The sequence below is a fragment of the Rhizophagus irregularis genome, chromosome 10 (genome assembly GCF_026210795.1).
Source record: "Rhizophagus irregularis chromosome 10, complete sequence".
Taxonomy (NCBI): domain Eukaryota; kingdom Fungi; phylum Glomeromycota; class Glomeromycetes; order Glomerales; family Glomeraceae; genus Rhizophagus; species Rhizophagus irregularis.
Window position 1 is genome coordinate 4,719,430 of NC_089438.1, and position 25,836 is coordinate 4,745,265.

The 25,836-nt window shown below is 24.5% G+C and overlaps 3 protein-coding genes across 3 annotated transcripts; 1 reads left to right on the forward strand and 2 right to left on the reverse strand.

Annotated features, from left to right (window-relative positions):
• Positions 1–10,470: 10,470 nt before the first annotated feature.
• On the forward strand, positions 10,471–11,376 carry OCT59_002459 (uncharacterized protein; the record flags this gene model as incomplete). The annotated part of the gene is made up of 7 exons (XM_066144519.1): positions 10,471–10,558; positions 10,639–10,650; positions 10,726–10,770; positions 10,844–10,909; positions 11,084–11,152; positions 11,226–11,294; positions 11,369–11,376. The coding sequence occupies 7 exons, from the start codon at positions 10,471–10,473 to the stop codon at positions 11,374–11,376; spliced, it is 357 nt and encodes a 118-aa protein (XP_065995675.1).
• A 1,823-nt stretch (positions 11,377–13,199) lies between these two features.
• On the reverse strand, positions 13,200–14,757 carry OCT59_002460 (uncharacterized protein; the record flags this gene model as incomplete). Its single annotated transcript, XM_066144520.1, has 2 exons — positions 13,200–14,409; positions 14,501–14,757. The coding sequence occupies 2 exons, from the start codon at positions 14,755–14,757 to the stop codon at positions 13,200–13,202; spliced, it is 1,467 nt and encodes a 488-aa protein (XP_065995676.1).
• Positions 14,758–23,022: 8,265 nt separating this feature from the next.
• Positions 23,023–25,125, reverse strand: OCT59_002461 (uncharacterized protein; the record flags this gene model as incomplete). The annotated part of the gene is made up of 1 exon (XM_066144521.1): positions 23,023–25,125. One exon carries the CDS (start codon positions 25,123–25,125, stop codon positions 23,023–23,025), a length of 2,103 nt encoding a protein of 700 aa, XP_065995677.1.
• Between the last annotated feature and the right edge of the window lie 711 nt (positions 25,126–25,836).

Sequence of the window (25,836 nt, forward strand, 5' to 3'; positions counted from 1 at the left end):
TATAATTTCAATAATTTCTAAATTATAAAAATACGTTGAATATCTAACGTTAATCATATAAAACAATTTAAAAAGTATATGGGTATTAACATACTAAATTATATTTCCTCGGTACGCGACCATAATCGCCTCCTGTGTCTCTCAGGGACTCACGCTAAACGAAAAAATTTACCTTCTGACTGATTTTGCTATTAAAATATGAGGTCCATTGTGCTTTATTGAACTGGTTGTAAAATTCGCTATAATGTATCTTGAGGTACTCCTCCGTAGCTTCTCGTAATTCATCCTTAGGAGGATATATGTTTATATTAAATGATAGAGACAAAAGTTCTAATATCAAAAAACAAATGGAGTATCAGACAAATATGTTCCATATGACGAATAATGTTGGTGCTATATGTTGTAGTGTAATCCCAATCAATTGTAACTAAACAATGGTCCTGTCCCATTATCTAATAAACAAAGTTTCTTTGTACAACTTTTCTAAATTCATACGAACCTTTGGGCGAAAGATGTTCAGAATTCTTGTCTACTCTTACTATATGTGTTATGATATTGGTAATTTCTCCTTGATTAATCCATCGACTATTTTATCGTGCCAATGCACTGACATGCCTTCTCAAAATTTGGTATACCAAATAGGAAAAGTAGACATAGAAGGGTACTTGATTTATCTCACATTTTATTGTTTGAAATTTTAAGAATTAAATCAGTTCTTTTAACTTTTTTTGATGTTTAATACCCTAATAGTGAAACTGGAGCTCATTATACTGAATGATAAAAGTTCTTGATTTTAATATGTTCTATATCAATCAGCATAGCCAAAAAGCTATTTTTACTTTTTTAATCAGTGATGTAGTCAAACTTTAAATAAATGTAATTTTATGACATCTACTAAAATATTCTTTCTATTAAAAACTAATTATACCACTAGTATATAACTTGATTTTTATTTTTAATCTACATGGACATAGGATAAGTTATTTGTATCCATATTTCATAATATATCTTAATCTTTTTGGATCCCATCCAAATAATGTTTTGTTTAAGCTTTTTCTCCAATATATATAAATTCATTAAATAAATAATAGTTAAATTGTATGGATTTTAATTTTTATTGTCAAGTTCAGGCCAAATAGACCATATGTGAATAATAAGTGAACGTCAAAAAAAATATAATATCGTATATTAAAAAGTTTATGGATATCTAAATAAATCACAAAACTATAAAAATAGGTACTTTTCTTTTTACGACAGTTCAAAATAATTATTTTGTTTTTCTTTTGAATTGTAATCAAATTTTGTTAAGTTTGTTAGATAAAATTCTCTAAAAATGGCTGGATCTCATTAAAATCCTCTAAAATGCAAAAAAAAACTTCCAAATATAAAGAATTATGAATATATTTGGTTAGTTGGCATTTTTGCTTTTTTATTATTATTGACAAATTTATAATAAATTTTTAAATAATCTTATTTTTTTAAAAAAAAGTATTGTTTATTGTTTTAGCTTAATATAAATATAAAGGATAAAATATTCCTATTATTTTATATTGAATTAAATTAATTGAAATATAGTATTTTTTTCACTATTATCATATTTTTATAGTCAATTTCTAAAATTAATGATATAATCATTAAAAATTAAAATATAGTTTCTTTTAGATATACTATTATTTATCCTATAGTAATATTGAAAAATTGTGAGATAATTTATAAAAAAACAATAAATTTCTTTTTTTTTTATGTGTATATATATTAGAAATTGTATATATATTAGAAATATTGATAATTATCAATAATATAAAAAACATTTTTTACTAAAAATTTTGAAAATTATGGATAGTTAATAAACCGATATACTTTTTCAACAGGTGATATTCACTATCTATGGATTTGCAGGACATCATATTAAATATCCTTTAAATATTTTAAAATATGTGAGTTTAAAATAAAAATCCGAAAAAAAGTTTGCGTTATTAAAAAATTAATAATATAAAATATTTGTATTTTTATGAGACTTGTAGAAATAAAATAGGATGAAATTTAAAACGAATATTATAAGGATGGTATATGGTAATATGGTTTGAGTATGCGTAGGAAAATCCTTTCGGATTTCTTGTTCAAGCAATGATACCCAATTGCTGTTCTTGGTTTGCTCCATTTATTTCGACATTGAGTTCCGTTGATTATACAAAATATATATATATATTTTTAATAAAGTTTGCAATAAGAAAAAAATTTTCTTCATGCATCTTTCTTTTTTCAAAGTAAAAAGAATCATAAGTATTTGATCATAATTTTTATTTCTCGGAAATTTGACTTCAACTGGTATTTATTATTTTATAATTATATTAATTAAGCTTGTTAAACAAAATTGTAATTATATCGCAAACAAATTTTGATTATACATTGTGAAACATATATGTATGTATATAGGCACTATTCATTTATTCGTTAAACTATAATGATATAAACTTGGTTAACAATTTTTTATTTCCATTTTAAATTATATAAGTATATATATGTCTTTATATCGTTCTTTTTAAAAAATAAATAAATAAGTATTTTTTAAAATATAAATATCAAATAATCCATATTTTTCACATGGTAAAACCTTCTATGGGTTACTTGCAAGTAAGGAGATGTTTATTTTTTTCTCCAAAGGGTAAAACTGTAAGGGGACATGTAAAATTAATATATAAAACAAATGAGACGACCTAAAAATAAAGATAGAGCCCCATTTTCACGTCACAATATTTAAAATGGTATCATATATTAAATTTCGCTCTAATTTCGTATTATTTACCTAATTTCATAATTAACCAGTTGTTTAATAATGTTCTTTCTTTAGTCATAAATAGCATAAAAAACTGCATGAGCGTATTTATCTTCAAAAAAATATTCTAAAAATAAAATTGCCTGACTTGTCATATCAGGTATTGCCAGGCGGATCTAACATTCAGATTTCATCATCGTCAAAATTATTAAAGACTTTAATAAGATAATAATCAAAATTACATAATTGACTTCTTTATCATGGGAAACACGAGCAAATAATTCTTAAAGTATTTACACAATACACAAAAGAAAATATAATAATAAATAATAATATAATATACAGTAATTTATTAAATATCAACCTCCTAAAAAAAGTCAAAAAAAAAAAAAAGAAAATGATATCAATTTACATAAATTTATAAATATTTGTGTAATCTATTTTAAAATATTTACGAAAATGTTAATTTCTTAATTTAATATCAACTAATAATTCAGTACACGCAGTTACAGTAGCTGATTCAGTTTTTAAGGGAGCTTTCTTATCTATCAAATCAATATCATATTTTCTAAATATTAAAGCTGTTAAACAAATTAATTCGATCATTGCCAACTTTCTTCCTGGACAAATCCTTAATCCTCCTCCAAACATAATAAATGAATTTTTCTTTGGTTCAAACCCTTCAACCATCCATCTATCAGGATTAAATTTATTTGCTTCTTCCCAATATTCTTCGTTATGATGAATAGCATCAATATTAATTCTCAACATTGTATCAGCTGGCCATTGATAACCTCCTATTTCATCAGGTTTTTCAAGACTTCTTGGAAATGAATTTACGACTGAGAAAATTCGAGCTACTTCTTTTACTATTGCTTCACAATATTTTAATTTATGAACATCACTTTCGGTAATTGGACGCGTTTTATCGTCTTGAAAGATTCTATCAACTTCATCAAACATTTTCCTTTTAACATCCGGATGATGTGCAAGATAATAGACAATGAATGAAATCAAATTTGCAGTCTATTGAAGGTAAGAAATAAAACGTTAAATTAATATTTACGACAATTATATATTAAAGGTATTAAATTTAACTCACTGTATCAGTTCCGGCGATTATCCCATCGAAAATAATACCGCGAATCTCAAGATCAGTCACAGGTCTCATAGCTTCTTTATCATCGATTTTATTATAATTAACATCACGAAGTGTATTTGCAGTGATTATCGATGTCAACATGTCGTTTGGTAAAGGTTTATCTAATGGTGTATTTTCAATTTCTTGTCGACGTCTTTTAATAATTGTATCCATTCTTTGATTTATAAATTTGATATTTTGAATATAATCATCTGATTTATTCTTAAAATATGGAAAATAATGTCTTAAAAATGGTGAAACGAATTGAAACATTAATAAACCCAAAATATATTTTCTAATTGCATGAACAAATTTTACTGTCTCATCAACTAATGCAGATGGTCGTTCAGCTTTTTCATCATCACTAATTTCATTAAAATATCCTGCCATAGTAAAAGATCTTTCACCAGTTAATAATGCTATAATCATATCATTTGTAAATAAATTAAACCATGTAGAAATATTATTCTCTTTAATAATAATTGTATTATTCCTTTCTTTAATATTAATATATAATTTATCCCAATAATTTTCTAATTCATTAAATAATTTATTTGTCCAATTAATAGCTTCATCAGAAAATTTTGGTGATAAAATAGCTTGAGAAAAAAAATTCCGATTATATCTCCATGATTTATAATCTTGATTTAATAATATTCCTTTACCTAATACTCCTAATTCATGAAATCCTTTACAATTATTATCATTCATTTTTTTTATATAAGGATTTTTTGATGATGATAATAAAAGTTTTTCAATATGTTCTATTTTATTTAATGCTATAAATCTTGTATCAAAATGAAATTCAAATAATTCTCCATATTTTTTATGATTTGTTTCAAAAAATTTTTTAAGATTTCCATCATTCCAAATATATAAATGAAGTAAATTACCAAAAAATGGTAATGGAAAAGGTCCAGGTAAAGGATTTATACGAGTAAAATATTTATAATAATAATATGTTATATAACTTATTAATGTGATACCTATTAATGAAAGGTAATCTAAATTTTCGAATAATTTTAAAATCATATTTTAAAAATAATAATATTTTTTTATTTTTTTTTGCTTGCCGGTAGGATATATAGTATATAAAAAAAAAAGTTTAAAAAAGTTTAAAAAATTTTTAATTTTCTTGAAAAAGACTTTGAAAAAGTGATATTTATATCCAAAAATTTTTTTTTTACTAAATAATGGAAAAAAAAAAACAAATTTTCCGTTTCAAGTATAATGGATAGAATTTAACCGATTGTACGCTTAATAAGACAATCACGGCCCGTTTAACCTATAGTAGCCAGATTGCTAACTTATAATAGACAACTGAGATTTAAAAACTATAAAATCCAGTATCCAATGATCGTCCTCGTTGTACTGCATCGGTTATGTGACAATTTCGCCGAAACGATAACGATGTTTTGCCGAAAAATAGGGTCAAATTTTTGCAGAATTATGAATAACTCAGGTCAGAGATTATTTTTCGGCGAAATGTCCTGATACCGTCAAATATTTAGTTAATATCCGTTTTAGAAAAGCATTAAATACATCTTGTAGTGATTTGTGTGACATGAATCTATTACCCGTGGTATTAAAAAAGTAGTTTAAATGTATTGAAAATTGGGCGCAACGCATTTGTGGAACCTCGCCTGGATCGGACTGGATTTCGGACCGAATCCGGACCGAGCTTTGAACCGGACCCGGACATTTGGACATTTGACGTAATGACGTAATTATGATGCAAACTAGTATATTTAAAGGTTAATAATAAGTATTAATGGAACCGGTATTATAAAGAACAAAAGGATCGTCAATTACATTCGAACAATAAAATTCTTTAAAAGGAATAATGGTTAATAAAAACTACTTTTATTTGCAAAACAAAGAATAAAAATTTAATTTACAGCTGATTTCATAATATACGTGATAATCGGGACATCCATCATTTTTAATCATATCAAGAGAAACTCGGTAAGACTCGGTGTATCTCAGAATAATATAAAAACTACATCACTGTGCTCGGGACCAGTGCTCCGAATCTGACAATATATTTTTACCTTATTCTGAACTTTGCCGAGTTTTACCGAATGTACCGAGTTGTCTCTCGGTATGTGACTAAGTGTCACGTATATTATGTAACTTAAAAAAACGTGATTCTGCTCAACACTGATGATCATACATTTGGCAATTATGACAAATTAAATTGTGTTGTCGGTATTACGATCTTTTGATTCAATAAGTATTTTATACGAATTTAGTTTCTTAAAAAGGGATACACCTTTTTATTCACAATTTCGTGTTTTGAGTCAAATGCGCAAATATAAGAAGTTTTGAAGATCTTTCGCATGTATTGCATCATTATAATAAGCGTATGTCGTATCATATTCAATGTATATTTAAGTATCGAATCGGAAAAAATTAAACCGTTTATTATATTATACTCATATTTTAATAGCTTTTATTTAAAATAGAATTATAGGTCAATATCCTAATTATAAAAATTAAATTTGTGAAGGAATGAAATTTATGAACCCTGTTTTGATTACAACCAAAGTATTTTTTTTTAAAAAAAAAAAATTGTTATAATTCATTATTTCAATTTCTTAGTAATATTGATATGTATCAAAATCCCATCATTGTTGTTTATAATGTTCTTCATAAAATAAGTAGAATAATAATTTAAAATGATCATGTAAGTACAGAATATTTTTACGTTAAGGGTCATATCAGTGATATCACCAACTTCAATTATAAAATCATTATTTTTCGATAAATGATAAAAATGTATGGTATCTAATTGAACCGAACCGGTTAATTGTTTTGACAAAAAATCAAACTGAAAGAAGAAAAGGGAAAAAAATTTTTTCAATTTGGAATAAAACCAAACCAAAAAAAAGAAAAGGGAAAAGAAATTTTTCGGTTTGAAAAGAGAAAAAGGAATAAAGGTTTGAAAAACTGAAATTTTTTTTAAAAAACTGAAATATTTACAGAAAAAGATCTGTTCAAAAGAAAAAGGTAAAATTTTGAAAATAAAGAAAAATTCAGATCGGTTCAATAGAAAAAATGAAAGTAAAAAAAATGGAAACTGAAAAAATTCAGATCGGTTTAAAAAGAAATAAAAATGATACTCTGTAAAAAAAAGAGAACCAAAAAAATTCAGATCAATTCAAGAAAAAAAAAATAAATTTTTTTAAATAAAGGAACGTTTGAAATAAAAAAAAGGAAACCTAAAAAATTCAGATCAGTTCGAAAAAAAAGAAAATATTTAAAATCGGGTTTTAAAGAATGGAGCAAAAAAAAAAAAAACTTTTCCAATTAATTAGTTGATTAGAATGTGCATATGACTCGAATAGGTTTTGACCATAAATAGATCAGTGAAAATAACACCATAGGTGTGTTCGTGAGCGGTAGGTTACTTTTTTTTTTTAAAAAAAAAAATATTATTTCAATAATACTTTTTTAACTAGCTTGTACTTTTTTTAAATTAATGACTTTTTTATTTAGTAATTATTTTATTAACTTTCTTATATATTCATAGCAACAGAAAAAAATGGCAGTTGATGAACTTCAAGCTAATCCTAGTTATTCTAGCTAAGAAATGGCGGCAGATGTAGCTAAGGCTCATTTCAAAATGAATTCAAAATGAAATTATAAGGAAATCCACTAAAAAAAAATACTGGGTTCAATTAAATATAAAAAACAATTAAAGTGTACATGTTGCCTGTCACACAGTCTAGGATAGCCGAATTAATTATAGATACGGTAAATAGAAAGAATGAATATTACTTTTTTAATACAAATCCAGTTACTACAAGCATAATAAAGATTTTAAATTATAAAAAACTCTTTCCTATCGACCACTTGAAAAATTTTATGGTCAAAAAAATGATAAAATGTCATATGAAAATATTACAAATTTTATTATTTTGAGTCTCTCTTTATTAAAACCAAATATTATCACTTTTTTTATTATAGGTTACGTATATATTTTATATATTTTGAATATCTTTTTTTTTTTTTTTTTTGGAAACTAAAGAAAAAACGTTTTACACAAATAGTTGAAATATTTTGAAAAATGATAAAAAGCTTAAGCTTTTTTTTTTGATAAAAGTTCAACAAGTGTTTCTATTCAACATTTTAAGGAGCAAAGAAGATGGTTATATGACAAAGTTTTTGATTGAAGAAGATGACTGCGGGTGGCGAAGTAACTTACATGTGAACATAAATGGATGATTGATTAAATAGATAGTGGAGAAATAGCAGATGTTGTGCACTTCACCTTGCAGATCCTTAGATCATGATAAGAATGGAAAAATAATTTAATATTCCAAAAAAATTCTATTGTCAAGTGGGAAGATTTTTATTCATAACTGCGGGACCTTTTCTGGAAGGGTGATAATACTTGTAGTTTTTTAAAATTATAGTTAAACAAAGACATCGGGAATTTTATATTAGTATGTGGTGAATATAATGCTTAATTTGTCTTTTTACGTCCACGCCATTGAGAAGTGTAACATTTGCATAGATTCTTGATGATTTTCATAAAGAAATTGAAAAAAAAGATTTTAAACTATTAAATTAGTAATTTATATAACGACAACTTTTTTTCTTTCTTTTGTACAATGTACGTTAATTTGCATGCATACCATAAATTTAGGTAGTACAATGTTGCTTTATGTAACATTCATTTTGGTTACACATTACTATTTTAATATGTATTAACTTGAGTTAAAAATACCGGTTTCATCCTTTTCTTTTTTTTTTATTCAAAAAAATAATTATTATATTTATAAAAGAATTTAAAGCCTTATAACATATTTCATTATGTCATATTCTAAAAATAAATTAATTAATAATGCAATTAATAGATCATATGCATTAGTGGATTACAATATTCATGATTAGGGATGGCAATGGTCACGGTCATTAACCGGTTATGACCGGTCATGACCGTGACCGATATCGGTCGGTCAAAGACCTCTGACCGACCGTTTGACCGACCGGTCTGACCGACCGGTTAACCGACCGTTTGACCGACCGTTTAACCGATCCTGAAAACGTTTGCGAAACGTAATTTAATAAAAAAAATGTTTCACAAACGTTTTTTTAATTATTTTAATAGCGAAAACGTTTTTTATTAAGTATTTCAATTAAATTAAGTTTCGCAAACGTTTTCAGGATCGGTTAACCAGTCGGTCAAACGGTCGGTCGGTCGGTCAAAGGTTCTTGACCGGTTATGACTGACCGATGACCGACCATGACCGACCGTTGCCATCCCTATTCATGATAATACACATAAAAGACATGAATTTAGAAAACAAATACTTCTTAATGATGAATCACTTACGGAAAATGAAAAATCTGAAGCAATAAGAATAATAACTGAAACTTATGATCTTGATAAACTTATTTTTAATAAAGGAACAAAAAGAATTTGTGAAAATTGTAACCAAGAATGTTTAGCTACGACATATTGTGAATGTTGTATTCGAAATTATTTAAAAGCAAAATTTTCAAATTGGACATCTGGAAATGTTATTATTAATAATTTAATACAAGAATGTCAAATGAAGACAATTTACCCAAAACTAATACCAGAATGGATTCCATATAATAAACTACAAAATATTAAATATCTAACAAAAGGTGGATTTTCAGAAATTTATACAGCAGTTTGGATTGATGGAAATTTTATTGAATGGGATTCTGAAAGGCAACAATTAAAAAGATTTGGAAAACATATAGTGGTACTTAAAAAATTAGAAAATGTTGAAAATGCAAACCAAAGTTGGATTGAAGAGGTTTGTAATCTAAGTATTAAAATAGTTGACAAATTAATTTTTTGTTGAAAATTTTATAATGGTTTATTTTATAGGCTAAATCACACGTAAATATAAGCAATAAATGGGGTGATATTGTCCAATGTTTTGGATTAACACAAGATCCATCAAATGGAAATTATATGCTTGTAATGCAATATATGAATATAGATTTAAGAAAATATTTACAACAAAATCATAATCAACTTACATGGAAAGAAAGAATTCAAATTATTACTGATATAACTTTTGCACTTCGAAGAATTCATGATGAAAATGCAATTCATAGAGATTTGCATTCCGGCAATATATTATTTAAAAGGGGTAGATTTGATATAAGTGATCTTGGCTTTTGTGGACCTGCAGATAAGCCATTAAAAAGTATATATGGAAATCTTCCTTATATAGCACCTGAGGTTATTATTGGAAAAGAACAGACTTTTAAATCTGATATTTATAGTATTGCAATGCTTATGTGGGAAGTTTCATCTGGACAACCACCATTTATTGATTGTGAACATGATTATGATCTTGCTATGAATATTGTTAATGGTATAAGACCTAAGATTGTACCAGGAACTCCTTTAGAATATAAAAATTTAATGAAACAATGTTGGGATGCCGATCCATCAAAAAGACCTGATATTAATACACTTGAGAAAAAAATGAGAGAAATTAATTTATTTTATCAAAGTAAATCAAATGAATTAACTCAACCAGAAGAAAATAATAATTTTGAAATGGAAAATTATACTAACAGTAGCAAACTTTTTACAAGTAAACTTCATCAATTTGATAATCTTCCTGAACCAAGAAATGCAACAGAAGGTATTTATTGCTTTTTGTTAATCGCTTAAATAGTGTATTAATATATTTAATTAGTAATGTTTATTTAAATATTATAATAGAAGAACAAGAAGGTATAAATTAAACAAATTCTCATATATAATTTTAATTTATAAAAATTAATGATAACATGGTTAATTTTTTTATAGCATTTCATAGTAATAAATCATATGATTTTCAAATTCCTAATAATAGTAAGTGCGATTACATTTATGTTAAATATTATATAATGAAGCGTTATTTATTGACTTATTTTGCTTTTTTTAGTTGATGATTTTAACAAATTAAGTAGTAAGAAAAATAGTATTTCAAAAACAAGTAGCATATTTAAAGGTAATTAAATAATATATTTTATTTTGAAATGAACAAATAACTTATTTTTGAGATTATTTAGTTAGCAGCAAAAAGTATCCAATATATTTAAAAAAAGCTTAAAAAATGGCAAATAAAGTAATTAAAATTATTATTATAATATTTTAATATTAAATATTATTTATTTTTTTATAGATACTCAAAATGATTATAAGATTGAAGCAATGCAACAGCAAAAAATGAATCATCATATTAAAGATAATGGTGCGTAAACAATTCATATTGTTATTATTTTTTTCATTGATTTTTTAATTTTAATACATTATATATTTGATAGACAAAGATGAAGCACATAACAATCCAAATCTTCATTCAGAAGAACAAGATGAATTGGAACTTCCTGAAGGTAGGAATTTGTATTTAAATGTTAAATTTTATTAATAAATTACAAAATTTAACAATATTTTTTTTTTATCATAGATATTTAGATACACACATTATATAAAATAAACAACATTATTAGTATGTCTTGATTATTTTCTTATCATAAATTACTTTAAACACTATAACTTGATTAGTTACTTTTTCAAGATTCTTGGTTGTAATTTGTATAATTTATTTATTTATTTTTTTTATATTATTATATTATATGGTATTAAATATGTAGTATGAACGCGTTATATAAATAAATTTATCATATTTTTAACATTTAAATTTTTATAAACATCTTATGCACGGCAATAGATATTAGAATTTCGAAGAGAAAGTTCAAAAGTTTGAAAAAGTTTATTAAATTATTATACTTTGTATATATGATTTACTGAAAAGAAAACTATAATCATTAGTATTCCGTTCGGTTGAAAATTTAATTACTAATCTGTATATGAACGATAGACCAACCGTTTTTGCTTAATATAATCTAAAAATAAACACTTTGTATTATATTCAGAAGATGTAATTTATGTGCGACGCAGTATATTTTAATGTTTCAAATTTGATTTTTACGAAGTTATTATCTTGAAATATTGAAAAAATCGGAAAATTCCAAAAAAAAAAAAACAGAAAAATTGGAAGATTTGCGTAAGTTTTTACTGTTTATGACGTTATTAAATAAGAAATTTTCTACATTATTTTTTAATTAATTTTTTTTAAAGTAGATATCTAAAAGTATATATATATATGTATAGAAATTTAAAATGAACGAGAATACTGGAAAATCCGAGGAAAATACGAATGAGGTGCAACTTTTAATAAATTGCAGTCAATGAACTTTTGATTTATTCTAGACAAATTCATTTTTTTTTGTAATAATATTTCTTTTATTGATATTATATATTTCTGGACTATTTCTGGGGACTTTCCAAGTGGAAATACGTTTAATTTACCGTTACTTTTATTTCTTACTTTTTTTTTGTGTTAAGCATATTTATTATCTTATGATCTTGTGCTTTATTATACTTAATAATATTATGTATGCTTGAATACAAAACACATTAAAAATAAGCCCGTCGATCACTCAACAAAATTTTGGAATACTTTATTCAGATACAAGCTTATATACAAACTCTTACAAACAACATATAGAAAAATACAAAATGGAGTCCATTCTTAACAAGAAAGGGTTTAAGTTTTCAAGCAAATAAACTTTTTTACTCTGGATAAATTTTAGCAAAAAGGCTGGCTTCATTTTAAAGAAAAAACAAACGGCTTTTTCAATAAAGAAACTACAGAAAGTTATAGTAAAACCCTATAAAAAGTTTTATCCGTTATTTGACAAATTCCGTGATATAAGGTTATTGTTAATTCTGGAATATGAGCCTTTTACGGAAAAAAGATGGAATATAAAAAACGGATCGACTTTTTTTACAGGAATTAATATTTATAAAGAGGAATATTTATTTTTCTAAACAATATCAAACAAATTCTTTACTTTTCATAAATTAATATATGTTATTCAATTTAAATATTGTAAATTCGCTGCTTAAATAGACAATTTTCTTGCTGTTGTAGTTTGCCGCAGTTGCGATATGTATCTTTTTAATTTTTGAATTTGCGGTATGAAATTTAATGCAAAATAATCCATACAACCCAAAATTTTATTAAAATTTAATCATCATGGCGTCATAATTATAAATAGGAAATAATTTGCAGTATATATAAAATTTTGCCTTAAGTTAATCAAATTCAGAAATTAAAGTAGTATATAATAAATACGTCCTCTCACTTCAATATTCTTTCCTCATCTTCAATTTCAATACTGCTTCTTGAATACTGCTCACACGAAATTAACAACCCAATTCTTCTTGCCGCTTCACTTCAATCCTTTCAATTCTTTTCGCATCTTCAATTCTTTTTTCGCATCGGTTTTACCTGTTTTCATAATTTGAAACACTTCATATTCTTCTACAGAAAATTCCTCTTCAGTTTCTCTAATTGGCTTTTCATAACAAGAAGAATTTCTACAATAACTCTCATCATAGTAATTGCTTCCAAACAAAATAAGACCATTAAATGATGGACCAAAATTAGAATCATTATATATAGCATATTTTTTAACCGTTACCCGACTTAATATATTATTTGCAATATCGGTACTATCATTACTCTTAAAAGAAAATATAAAACAATCTTCAATATCTTCAGTAGCACTATAGTAACCGAAAAAAGAATCCCATATAGTCGGATTATATCCTCCAAGGATTTCGTCACTGTCTTTCACTTTAATAATTGATATAGTATGAAATTGATTATCACAGATTTCATGAAATTTACTTGATGAAAATCCATCACGAGATCCACGAAGAATCAATTTGAATTCATATGAATTTTTTATTTCATCCGTAATTTCTAATCTATCAATCCATTTTGAGATTAATTCAGCATGTTGTAACGTAATTATTTTTGAATCAATACTTTTTGAATTATTCAATTTTTTGATTGATTGGTTTTTAGGATTCAAAAAATATTTAAGTAAATCTTCACGTAATTCTTTAGGTATAATTTTTTTATACGGATATACATTATTCAAAAATTCTTCAGAAGATAAGTTATAAAATTTAATAAAAGGAATACATTGTTTTAAAGTAATCTTTAAAGTATTAAAATCATCTTTCGAATAATTTGAAGAATTCGAAGGAAGTTCAGGATTTTGAGCAATACCCCATTTAAGTACATGTTCCCAAATTTGAATATCATCCAATTGAATATCATCTTGTTTAATAAGAGTAATCAAGCATTTTTCTGAAATTGAATTGAAATCGATTGAATTAAAAATTTTTTCTGGTTCTTTAGATATTAATTCTATACAAAAGTTTTGTAATTTTAAGAAAGTATCATTATTAAAACTTGTTTGATATATCAAGTTAAAATTTTGGTTTATCCAATTTTCTTTATTGATAATCAAAAATGATTGTAAATGAGTGATTAATTCCTGAAGACTAAGTTCATTGGCAGCGACCAAGATTTTAATGATATCTAAAGTATCATATTCTTTTAAAGAAAGTCTCCCTCCATAAATATATCTTTTTTTTTAAAAAAAATAATAATAACAAATTAAGTAAAATAAGAAATATATATCACATATATATAACATATTATAATTCGCTACCTTACCTTAAAATTATCTGAAAAACTTCGGGTGAAATATTCGGTAATTTAATGTGTGTTAAAATCCCATCATTTTTCTTTCTATTGGTTGATAAAATTCTTCGCAAATAAGGAGAACGATAATATAAAATAACCATATGAGCATGAAATATTTTTACGTATGGGTCATTACCAACTTCAATAGTAGTATCATAGTATTCGTTATCTTCTAAAATTTCAAGTAAATTTTGAGATAATTTTGGTAGAAATGTATTGTCATCCATTTTATAAGAATTTTTGTGTTTCAAAGAAAAAAAAATTGGTATATTGTATGGCTAATCGGTTTTATATGGTAAATCTCGGTTAAATTCGGCCCGAAAAAGTATATGTCATGTGTTAAACAATTACATTACACCACTTAAAAGGTTTGTTGGCCGCTGATCGGGATCGTATTAAAAATCGAAGATCAAGTTAATTGAAGTCAATATAAGTGTACTTGTAATTTATAACGCTATCATAAAAGTTTTTTTCAGTGATAATTACGTATCTGGTGGTGGCGCACAATCATCACGCATCGACCTTAATAAAAAATTTTATTATTAAAAACGAAAAAAATCATTTTTTTTATTAAAAACGAAAAAAATCATTTTTTTTATTAAAAAAAAAAAATGAAACACACCTAACACACCTGATTTTTTCATAAAAAATCGTCATTTTCTCTATTAAATGATTTATTAGTTAATAAAAAAAAAAGTCATTTTTTTTATTTTAAAATGGAAAAAAAAATCATTTATTTTTATTAAAAATGAAACAACTGATTTCTCATAAAAAAATCGTCCATTTTTATTTTATTTAAAATGAAAAAAATCATTCTTTCTTGTTTTAGATAATTCTTGATTTGCAATTATACAATACATATTTTTTTTTGATTTATTAATTATTAGTCAGAAGCTCACCGTTTTGTTAAACGTTTTTTCCCAAATATGTTATTTTTCAATGTCAATTTTTTGAATGTTCAAATTCCCGAACTTTGGATCATTTTCTAAAATTCCAATTCCATAATTCTAGCTAAATTTCCTGAAACCCAATTATTTGAAGGAAAATTTCCCGAATCCCAATTTCCAATATCTAGACTACTTTTTTTTTTAATTTATTGCATAATATATGTATTTACTGTATATATCAATAAATAATAACAAGGATTAGCGTCAAGAATTTTATTGTCAAGTCATTAATGTACTTATCTGTTAGTCTGTTACTGTATGTACTAGTTAAATTATTACGTAGTAGATCATTCTTACGTAAAAAAGTTTACGTACATATTGTATTATTATTTTCATTATTATATATTTTTTATATTTAAAAACTTTGATTAATTAATGTTATTTTATTTTAATTTTGTAATCAAATAATCCTTTGGCTAAAATGGAACGAGTTAAAAAGAATCCTAAATCATAGGAAAATATTTTAGGAATTAATTTTATTTTTCGCCATAGTGATTTATTAAATATAAATAAGGTTTTTAAAAAAGAAATTTAGTAAAAAGTTCATACTTCAAGAAAATGGCGCTCGGGAAATCATACTGTAACCGGTCAATTAATTAAAGAAAAAATCCCATTTAATAAAAGATTCAATTAGACTATTAGAGGGTAATTGAAAGTGTGATATTGCGCCACCGTCACATGGTAAAACGGTGATAATGTCGATTGATCACATAAATTAATTTTCAAATACAAAAAAAAAATATAAATTAACCCTGAAAAAATTAGGTTAAAGCAGCTGTTCAGCAATAAAAAATATAAAGAAAATATAAACGATAAGATGATTTTTAAACCATTTGAGAATTTTGAAATTAATGAATTTGTTTTGTGATATATGTAGTCTATATTAATACAAATATTTTACTCATGTTCCTATTCCTATTCATTGGTATTCTTCCTTATGCTATTTGTTTTAAAGGGGATGTCACAAAATTTTATAAATATTGTTACGAGAAATATGGTGACGTACATGAGATTACCGGTAATTTACGATCTATAGTTTTATATCGAGCAGAACATCTTGAAAATTTGTTGTCAAAAAGTACACATGGGATGAGATGTCAAAATCACGAGGGATTAAAAGAATTGGGAATTGAAGGAAAAGGAATAACGTACAATAATAATTTTAACTGAATAGCTATTTTGTCACCAAAATTTACTGATGAAGTTAAACGAACATTTCAATGAATTAGAAAGTTATTGGGATAAGTTATTTCTTGAAGAAGAAATTATTAAAATAAGTTAGATTTTATTAAATAGTTTAATCAATATAAAAATGGTGGTATTTATAAAAAATGATATGATTATTAAATTGTTAACTGATAAAAAGTCTTATTCAATGGAAGCTTATTTTGATACACTTAGTGATGAAAAATCTGATCATCAATCATCAGCGAGAGTCGAAGATTTCGTAAAAATTATTTTATAATTTCTCATTTTTTACGACGTTATTTTTTTTTTTGATTTATAGTGAAAAAGTTATTATTATTTTTTTAGATCTCTAATGAAAAATTATTATTAATTTTTTAGATTTTTAATACAAAAAATATTATTTTTTAATCTTTTAATGAAAAAGGTTATTTTTTTAAAAAATCTTATAGTAAAAAAATATTATTTTTTTAAAATCTTTATTGAATATACTGTGTATATATATTTTTATTTATTTAATTTTCTAATGAAAAAATGGGATTTTTTTTAATAAAACAAAATGAAACAAGTTTCTTAAAATGTTTATATTTTTAACCATATTTTTTTAATTATAAATACAAAATATCTTGCTTGGAAGATTAAGTCCTATGCAAAATTAACTAAATCAAAAAAACTATAGCTGGGACAATTTGAAAACACCGATTATCAAATAAAAATCCGAGCTTTAAAGAAAAATTCTCACAAATTTTCTTGCTTTTAAACAATGGTTATCAAAAAAAAAAATAATAATAATAATTTTAAGAAAAATTCATGGGAATTTTCTTTCTTTTAAACAAAGTCTCCAGTAAATCACATATTCTAGTTTATTATGAATAGTAAGATATGCAAATTACGATTCACATTACGACATTTTGTATTACAGCAATATGGCGGCTTAATTCATTTCAACATGATAGAATACTTGAATTGATGTTGGTGCAATATTTTACGCCGCCATGCAAAATTCTGAATTGGTGAAATCTAATGCAAAAATTATTTCTTTCCTCAATTGAAACATCCTTTAAATTATCACAGCTAATAAGAAATTTCAGTTGGTTAAAACACTGATACATATACAGGTAAATAGGTATGGTAACTTCTTCCAGTACTTGGAATAACACACGATCTATATATATATCAAATCGTATGATCGTAATAAAGAATGCAATTTATTAATTAAGAATTTTATTAATTAAGAAGAATTTATATATATTCGATTTATGGGATATTTTAAGAAGTCACTCATAAATTAAATCTAGACAATTGCATACTTAATTGTTACAGTTATAACACAGTTTCTCACTTTGTATGAAGCTGACTTCCTAGTTATAGTTTCGCTGAGAGTGAGTCTCTGAGTAATTCAGGGAATTATTTTAACATTTAAAAAAGTGTTATTATTGCCACTACTAGCAAAAATAAAGTTACTTTTCTTTTAAAGCTTTGATATAGTGGTTAACTAGAAGGAGTTTCTCATTAATTTACTTTTTGTTTCATTTTTACGTTAGAATTATTGTCTGCATACTTTAATAATCATTTATGCTTTGGTTCTACTAGCTTATCAAAAATTGTATCACTAATAGACATTATAAATATCGTCCTAATAAATACTAGCTTACACTTCCCTTTTTTAAAAAGAATTTGTCTCAAAACCATCTATACTAATTAATGTTATTAATTACGTATTAAATGCGTCCTCAAAATTTTTTTTATCGCTCGCTCACTCTTTAAAATGTTTCTTCATAATTTTGTCTACTATCATACTTCAATAAATTTGAATTAATTAAAGAATTATAAAACCTACTAATTAAAGAAGAACGTGAAGACTCATCACTGAATTGCCATTCATTATTACTATCTTTAAATAATATTATTTTTAAATAATACCATAAAATAGTAAATTATATCAATAAATACATTGACTAATTAATAAGTAACAATATTTACAAGATCTCTATGCAAGACATTACATTTTCATTATCCACCTATAATTTGAAATGTCAATTTTTTCTTATCATTCCAAGTCAAATATTTATTTTTTGGCCATACAGATTGCGGACAAACAACTGAAACAAGTATATTAGCATATTACATAAAGGGATATTCATAAAATGTAAATATAAAAATGTGAAATAAAAAAATTTCTAGTAATTACTACCTAACCTATTTTTAGTTCATATCTAACAGATCATTTTTATTACCAATTGCATTATTCAAATTTTTACAAATAATATTATTATTTGTTTTGGTCAATACTACTTTGAAATATGTTCAACAAAGTAATTCAGTATTCTTTATTTCTGCACAAGGTATAAATAACTAGATAAAGAAATATTGGTAAACCTGCAAATTTATAGATTTCAAAAAGTTATTGAAGACCTCTAAATAGAGAATATCATTTCTATAAAAAAAAATTATTATTAATCATTACTATAACTTGATAAGCCACTTTAATTATATACATTTACCTTGAAGGAGCTGGAATAGTCACTAAAGACGCATCATTAATGTAAACTTCTCTTTTTCATTTTTAGATCCTTATTATTACTTTAGCATCTGATCCAATAACAATTCGGAAATTTCTTCTTCTTTAGAAGCGGCTTTGAGCAAGAATGACGATGGTATTTGAAATTCAGAATATTTTAATGAATATATACTTTTTAGAAAAATCATAATATATATTGGTGTTGAAGCTTAAATAAAAAAAAAAAGATATCAGTATAATAAAATCATATGTACTTATAGTAGATATTAAAGTTTTGAAGAAGAAACTAGATCCTATATAAAATAGTTTAAAAATAAATATAAGTGAGAACATTATATAATCAAAGTTTTTGCTTACAATATTTTTATCTTCAAATAAGGATTACCTCATATCAAACGTAATACCCGAATATACATTTGTAAATACCAATAATGATTAAAAAGTAAATTTTTTTTTTTTTTGATAAATCATTTTATACCAATAAAAAAATTATAATAGAAAAACATGAAATGAACATAAATGTAACATTATAGATTTGTATTAAGGCTTTTTGTACATTTAAATAAAACATTATCAATCTAACCGATTTCAACCTATGACAATAAAAACAATAGCACTGGTCAATTATAAGTTCCGGTCCATTTTTTGAGGTTGACAGGTATTATCTTTTTTGAGTTTACTTTTACTGTGATTTTTCTCATTTTCTTCCTAAATTTAATTTGACTTTACTCAAGCAGTAAATATGATGAAATTAGTTACTATTTTATTTAATGTTGTTAACTCTGAACTGGAAGTAAATCGAATCTTAAATTTTCTTCATAAACTAAAGTGTATTACAAACATGTGATTAACAGTATGAGAGACCAGTTAACACTATATTTTCACGTGTATTTTTTTTTGATTAAAAAAAAATAGTAAAATAAATAAAAGTGGAATATCAAAAATATAGAGTAAAGAGAAAGAATGTTGATTATTTTAGACTTTACTTTAGAACTGTTAGAACCATATATCAAACAAAGTATATAAAATAAAATAATAGATGAGAAAATGAGAAAGCTTATTTCTGAAAATCTCTCAGAAATAATTCTTTCTCACCTTTCATAAGCAATAGTATCACATAACCAAAAAACACTATGTATTTTATGAGTAAAGACAGTTTATATCAAATGAAATGAACATTAAAAATTGCGATACTAAGAAAACTAATTAAATAGACTTGATTTACTATATTTAAGTTTAAAAAAGTGTGTGTAAAAGTTATAGCTATTGGTATGATGCATTATCGATTATGTACTATATTACTTTAGCTTTAGAAAAAGGAATAAAGAATACTTTTATGAAAAAATTATTTTTTTTTCTTTTCTAAAGAAATTTTATAAACTTTGAAATTGAAGTTTGATCTCAAATTAATTTAATTTAAAAAAATTTCAAAAAGAAAATATGTATAATACATAATTGATAACCTTTGAGAAGAAATTGAAATTAGCTAAGCTTATCTTTAAAATTCATTTACTTAGTAAATTGATGATTTTAAAAATACTGTCATAGTATATTAAAAGATATCAAATTTAAACTTTCCATGTATTGTCACCCTATTAAAATTCCTCAAAGCTTCAAATACATTTCACATTTATTTTCTATCCAATTTACATAAAAATATTGCACAGTAATTAAGCTTGGTATTTAACAAGAATATACAAACCATTATTAAAATGCCAGAAATTTTGCAGAATATAATGAAAAGTGTTTGTATAAAATTTTTATAGGATTAAATAATAGAATTTCATTTCATTCGAATTCAAAAACAAAGTAGATACAATAACAACAACACAGTCTATCAAGAATGACTGTTTGTGCCAAATGTATATTTAAATTATTAAATCAATGTCAAATTTCAATAATAATTTTTCTTTTTTTTTTCGAATTATAATTAATAAATTATTAATATTCGTCATAAAATTCAATTGCAGACTCTATCTAAAGAAGATACAACAAAAGTAAAAAGTACAAATTTTATTAATACCAATACAATTCAATATAATAGCATCAAAGAATTTTTTGATTGTAACAAATTTATTATTAATAAAGAAATCAGAAAATGGGCAAACATTTTCTTAACAAGTAGACATTTCAATGAATCTTTAAAAAACTTGTCTCTTTCGCCCATATTCGATTATTCTAAACTAAATAGACTAGTCTCTTAGTTCTAATAACCAAATCAAATATAACTATGTACGCAGAGAAACTCTTCTTATGGTTAGTCAAGAGATAGTAAAATAGTTATTTATTTATACCTTAAAATAACCTCAACCAAAATTATCCTGAATTCTGCAATCTACACTGACTCAATTTGCTCTAGTTATCAAGTTCACGAAGATAACAATATTAGGGATTGGAACCGGTTAATGTTAACCGGTTAATTAACCGGTTAAGATGGTTAACCGGTTAAAGGATTTTGAAAATCGGTTAACCGGTTAAAACTATATTTACCATAATTCTAGTCAGATTTATATAATGCGGCCCAGAGACATGTAAATTGTGGCCACGTGTTCCTAAACTTGAAGTTTTAATGCCGAATTTTTTTCTATTTATTTATAATAATTTTAGTGATACATAGTCTTCCTATAACTAAATTATAACTAAATATGCAAGTAAAATCCAAAATTGGTACAATTTGCAGTAAAAAAAGTTTTTAAAATATTTTTAATATTAACCGGTTATTAACCGGTTAAGACCCTTGGTTAACCGGTTTTTAACCGGTTAAGGTTTTTTTGGACGGTTCCAATCCCTAAACAATATTCCATCATGTTATAGAATAATTAGGAAGTTAGAATATGTGTTTGTATTAAGGCTGAAGTAAGACAAGTTAGGGTATGTTAAGGTCAGGATTTGGATATATATTACAGTATTAGAGTAAGGTACTCATTATTTAAGGCTAATTGTTTTAATATATACAAATTTCAATAGAACAATCTTGCACAACAAAGATTACAATCAGGCATTCTTATTTTTAGGAAAAAATCTCATTATGGAACAAATGTGAGAATTTTGGGCAAAATGCAAACAAGGCTTTATGGAAAATCAATTCTAGTAAGATTCAATAAGAAAACTATTCCCTGCAAAAAAGTTGATCTGTTTTTATATTCCATCTTTTTCCGTAAAAGGCTCATATTTCCAGAATTAATAACCTTATATCACGGAATTTATCAAATCATTTACATTTCCGTGAATGGATCTGTGAAAGGCTCATTTTTACAGAGTTTTTACGTGTTTATTGTGTAATGTCACATGATGATGCAGAAATAATGGATAAAATTTTTTATAGGGATTTTATCAAAAATTCGAGAGAATCTATCGCACTTAAATTAAAAATATTAGTAAAGCTATAGTACATATAATTTTTTTTATCAAGTACATCTACTAAGTATGTAATAATATTTTTAAATAAAAATTAATACATATTAGCTAATTTTACATTGGTGAATTGATATTGATTCTTATATATTAATTATATAAATATTTTAATTTAAATATAAGTATAAAACATTTACAATAGTATAAATGGTTATTTAAATGACTTATATAAAAGAACTCTAAAAGTTTAATGATCTTTTATTAAACCTTTTGATAAAAAAAAAATATTTAATAAATATAATAATATAGATAAAAACATAACTTCCCAAAATATATTTTTTCTTTCGTTAAAAAATACGAGTATTATAATGTTCAATAAATACTAGAATATATATTCATATATTTTGATAAATACTAAAGATTTTCATTTCAATGAATAAATAGCTATTTATAAACTGTACTATAATCCATCAATATGGTTAATTCTAAACTGCTGCTAAATTTTTTAATTCACTTTTTTCTTGGTTTAATTCTAATTTCAATTCATTCAAATTCTTTCTTAATGAATTTATATCTTCTTCCATCATATTAGAATTTAATTGAATTCTGGTTCCTTCTTGAGAATTAGTAGCAAATTTAAAAATTTTGTATTTATCAAGATTAAAAGAATTCAACCTAAGAATATTTTCAATCTTAAGGCTAACTTCCAACTCTTTATTTTCCTGAACAACATTTTTTAAGGAATAATGATTTTTGTTCAGCTCTAATAATCCATCATTATATTTTACAAGAGTATTTTGAAATTCTTTAGTATACTTGTCAGTTAATTCAGTGGTTTTCATACTTCTAGTAATATCAATAGAGTTTACTAAGCGATTATAACAATTTTGCAGTTTTTTAATAGCTTCTTCTCGTAAAGTTAGAAAAGCTTCCTTGGTTTTCAAAAAATTATTAACTTGTTTAAGAACTTGTTTTTTTCTATTGGCATTATAAGAAACTGAAGTTCTTGATAATTCTTGTTGGAGTTCATTTATCTCTCTTTGTTTAGCTTCTTTTTCTTTATGAACTTCCTTAGTATTTTCTCCACTGGTTAATTTATCTATTAATTCCCCTTTGACTTTACTCAATTCTTTTTCTTTGACTTTTAGTTGTTTAATACGCTCTTGATCAAGAGTAACAAGATTCTTTTCTAATTCATTCACTTTATCTTCTTTAATCTGCAAAGCTTGAGTTAATTGCATTTTGATTTGTTCTTCAATGATCAATTTTTGTTCCAATTGAGCCATTTCTTTTTCCAACTTGGCTTTCAATTCAGTAGTAAGCTTTTGATCTTGTAAGAGATCACTCATCTTATTTTGCAACCTAATTTTTTCTTGTTCTATTTGTTCATAATTAACTTGAAACTGTTTTAATCTATTTTCTAATTGCTCTTTTTGTTCAATTAAGCTTTCTTTGTAAGATGTTAATTCTTGAATATTAGCTTCTGTTTGAGCTAATTTTTCTTGCAATTTAGTTTCTTCTTGCTTTAAATGGCTGATTTGATCTTGAACTTGCTGGTTAGTTAGTTTATTTTGTTTTAACTGTTCAGTTAAATTGCTAGCTAGGTTTTGCTTTTCATTTTGTAGGTCAATAATTTGGGTTTGTAAAATATTTTCTTTTTTTGCAAATTCTTTAATTTGTTCAGCTAAATTAAGCCTTAGATTTTGATTATTTTGTTCAAATTTAAAATTCCTTTGTTGTAAATCAAATAATTCATTTTCTAACTTAAGATTTTCTTCCTCTATTTGCTTATAATCAATTTGAAATTGATTTAATTGATTTTTAAATTGAGAATTTCTTTGTTGTAAATTAACTAACTCATTTTGAGAACTTTGATAATAAGTTTCAGCAATCTTTTCTAACTTAAGATTCTCTTCTTCTACTTGCCTATGATCAATTTGAAATTGATTTAATTGATTTTTAAATTGATCTTGCTGAGATTTTAATTCTTGAATAATGGTTTGAATTAATTTATCTTGCAGATTATTTTTTTCTTGATTTAACTGACTGATTTGTTTTAACTGTTCAGCCAGCTTGCCATCTAAAGCTTGCTTTTCACTTTGCAGGTTTGTAATTTGGATTTGTAAAGTACTTTCTTCTTTTGCCAATTCTTCATTTTGTAAAATTGGATTTTGTTGTAAATTATCAGGAGATTCTTGAAAACCTTTTAGAATTTCATTTAATTCTTTACTAGTAAAATCAAGTAAATGACTTGTATAGCATGCTTTTGGATGGGAATTCACAATAAGGTTATTATGCTCAATTGGTGCATTTATAAATTCCATAATATCACTTTTTAATTCTTCATTAATATCTTCAATTTTCTTATTTTCAGAAAGAAAAATCCAATTTTTAATAATATCTAAAACTTCTTCAGATGATGGCCTTTTTAATGGATCTTCATCCCAACATTTTTTCATCAAATCTACATAACATTGTGGAGTATTTTTAATAATTTCAGGACGTTTACCTTTACAAATACTTAAAGCAAGTTGAAAATCATGTGCTGTATCATTAAATGGTGGAATTTCAGATGTAAATTCCCACATAATTATAGAAAAACTATATATATCACTAGCTTGAGTATAAGGTTGACCTCTTAAAATTTCAGGTGCTATAAATGGTAAAACTCCATAAATATTATCTTCCTTTAAAAAAGAATTTGCAAGTTGATATAATCCTAAATAATCACTAATATAAATATGTATATACGCATATTCATCACATAAAATATTACCATCATGAAAGTTATAATGAATAAGATTTTCTTTATGAATATCATTAAGGCCCACAATAATTTGATATAGATTAAATAATTTTTGTACCCAACTTTTTGTCATTTCTGTTAAACATCTTCTTAAATTACCCTTATTTGTATATTCCATTATTAATATATAATTCAAAGTATCTGGATCTTTTGTAAATCCATATATTCTAATAATTCTATCTGAAAAATTAATAATTTTCCACTATAAAAAATAATATTTATTAGTAAATTAGCATAAATAGTAAACTATAAAATTATAATATTGAATCATACTTCATTTAAAAATTCATTTAAACTTTCATCTGAACTATTAAAATAATCAACATATTTAAGAATTACTTCAACATCTTCATATATAGCTTTATATATAGTACCCAATCCTTCTTTATTAAGATATTTAATATTCTTAAATTTATCATAAGGGATCCATTTTAAAGAATTATTAGTAATAAATTTATCCACAATTTTACTTCCACTAGTACCCAATCTTTAA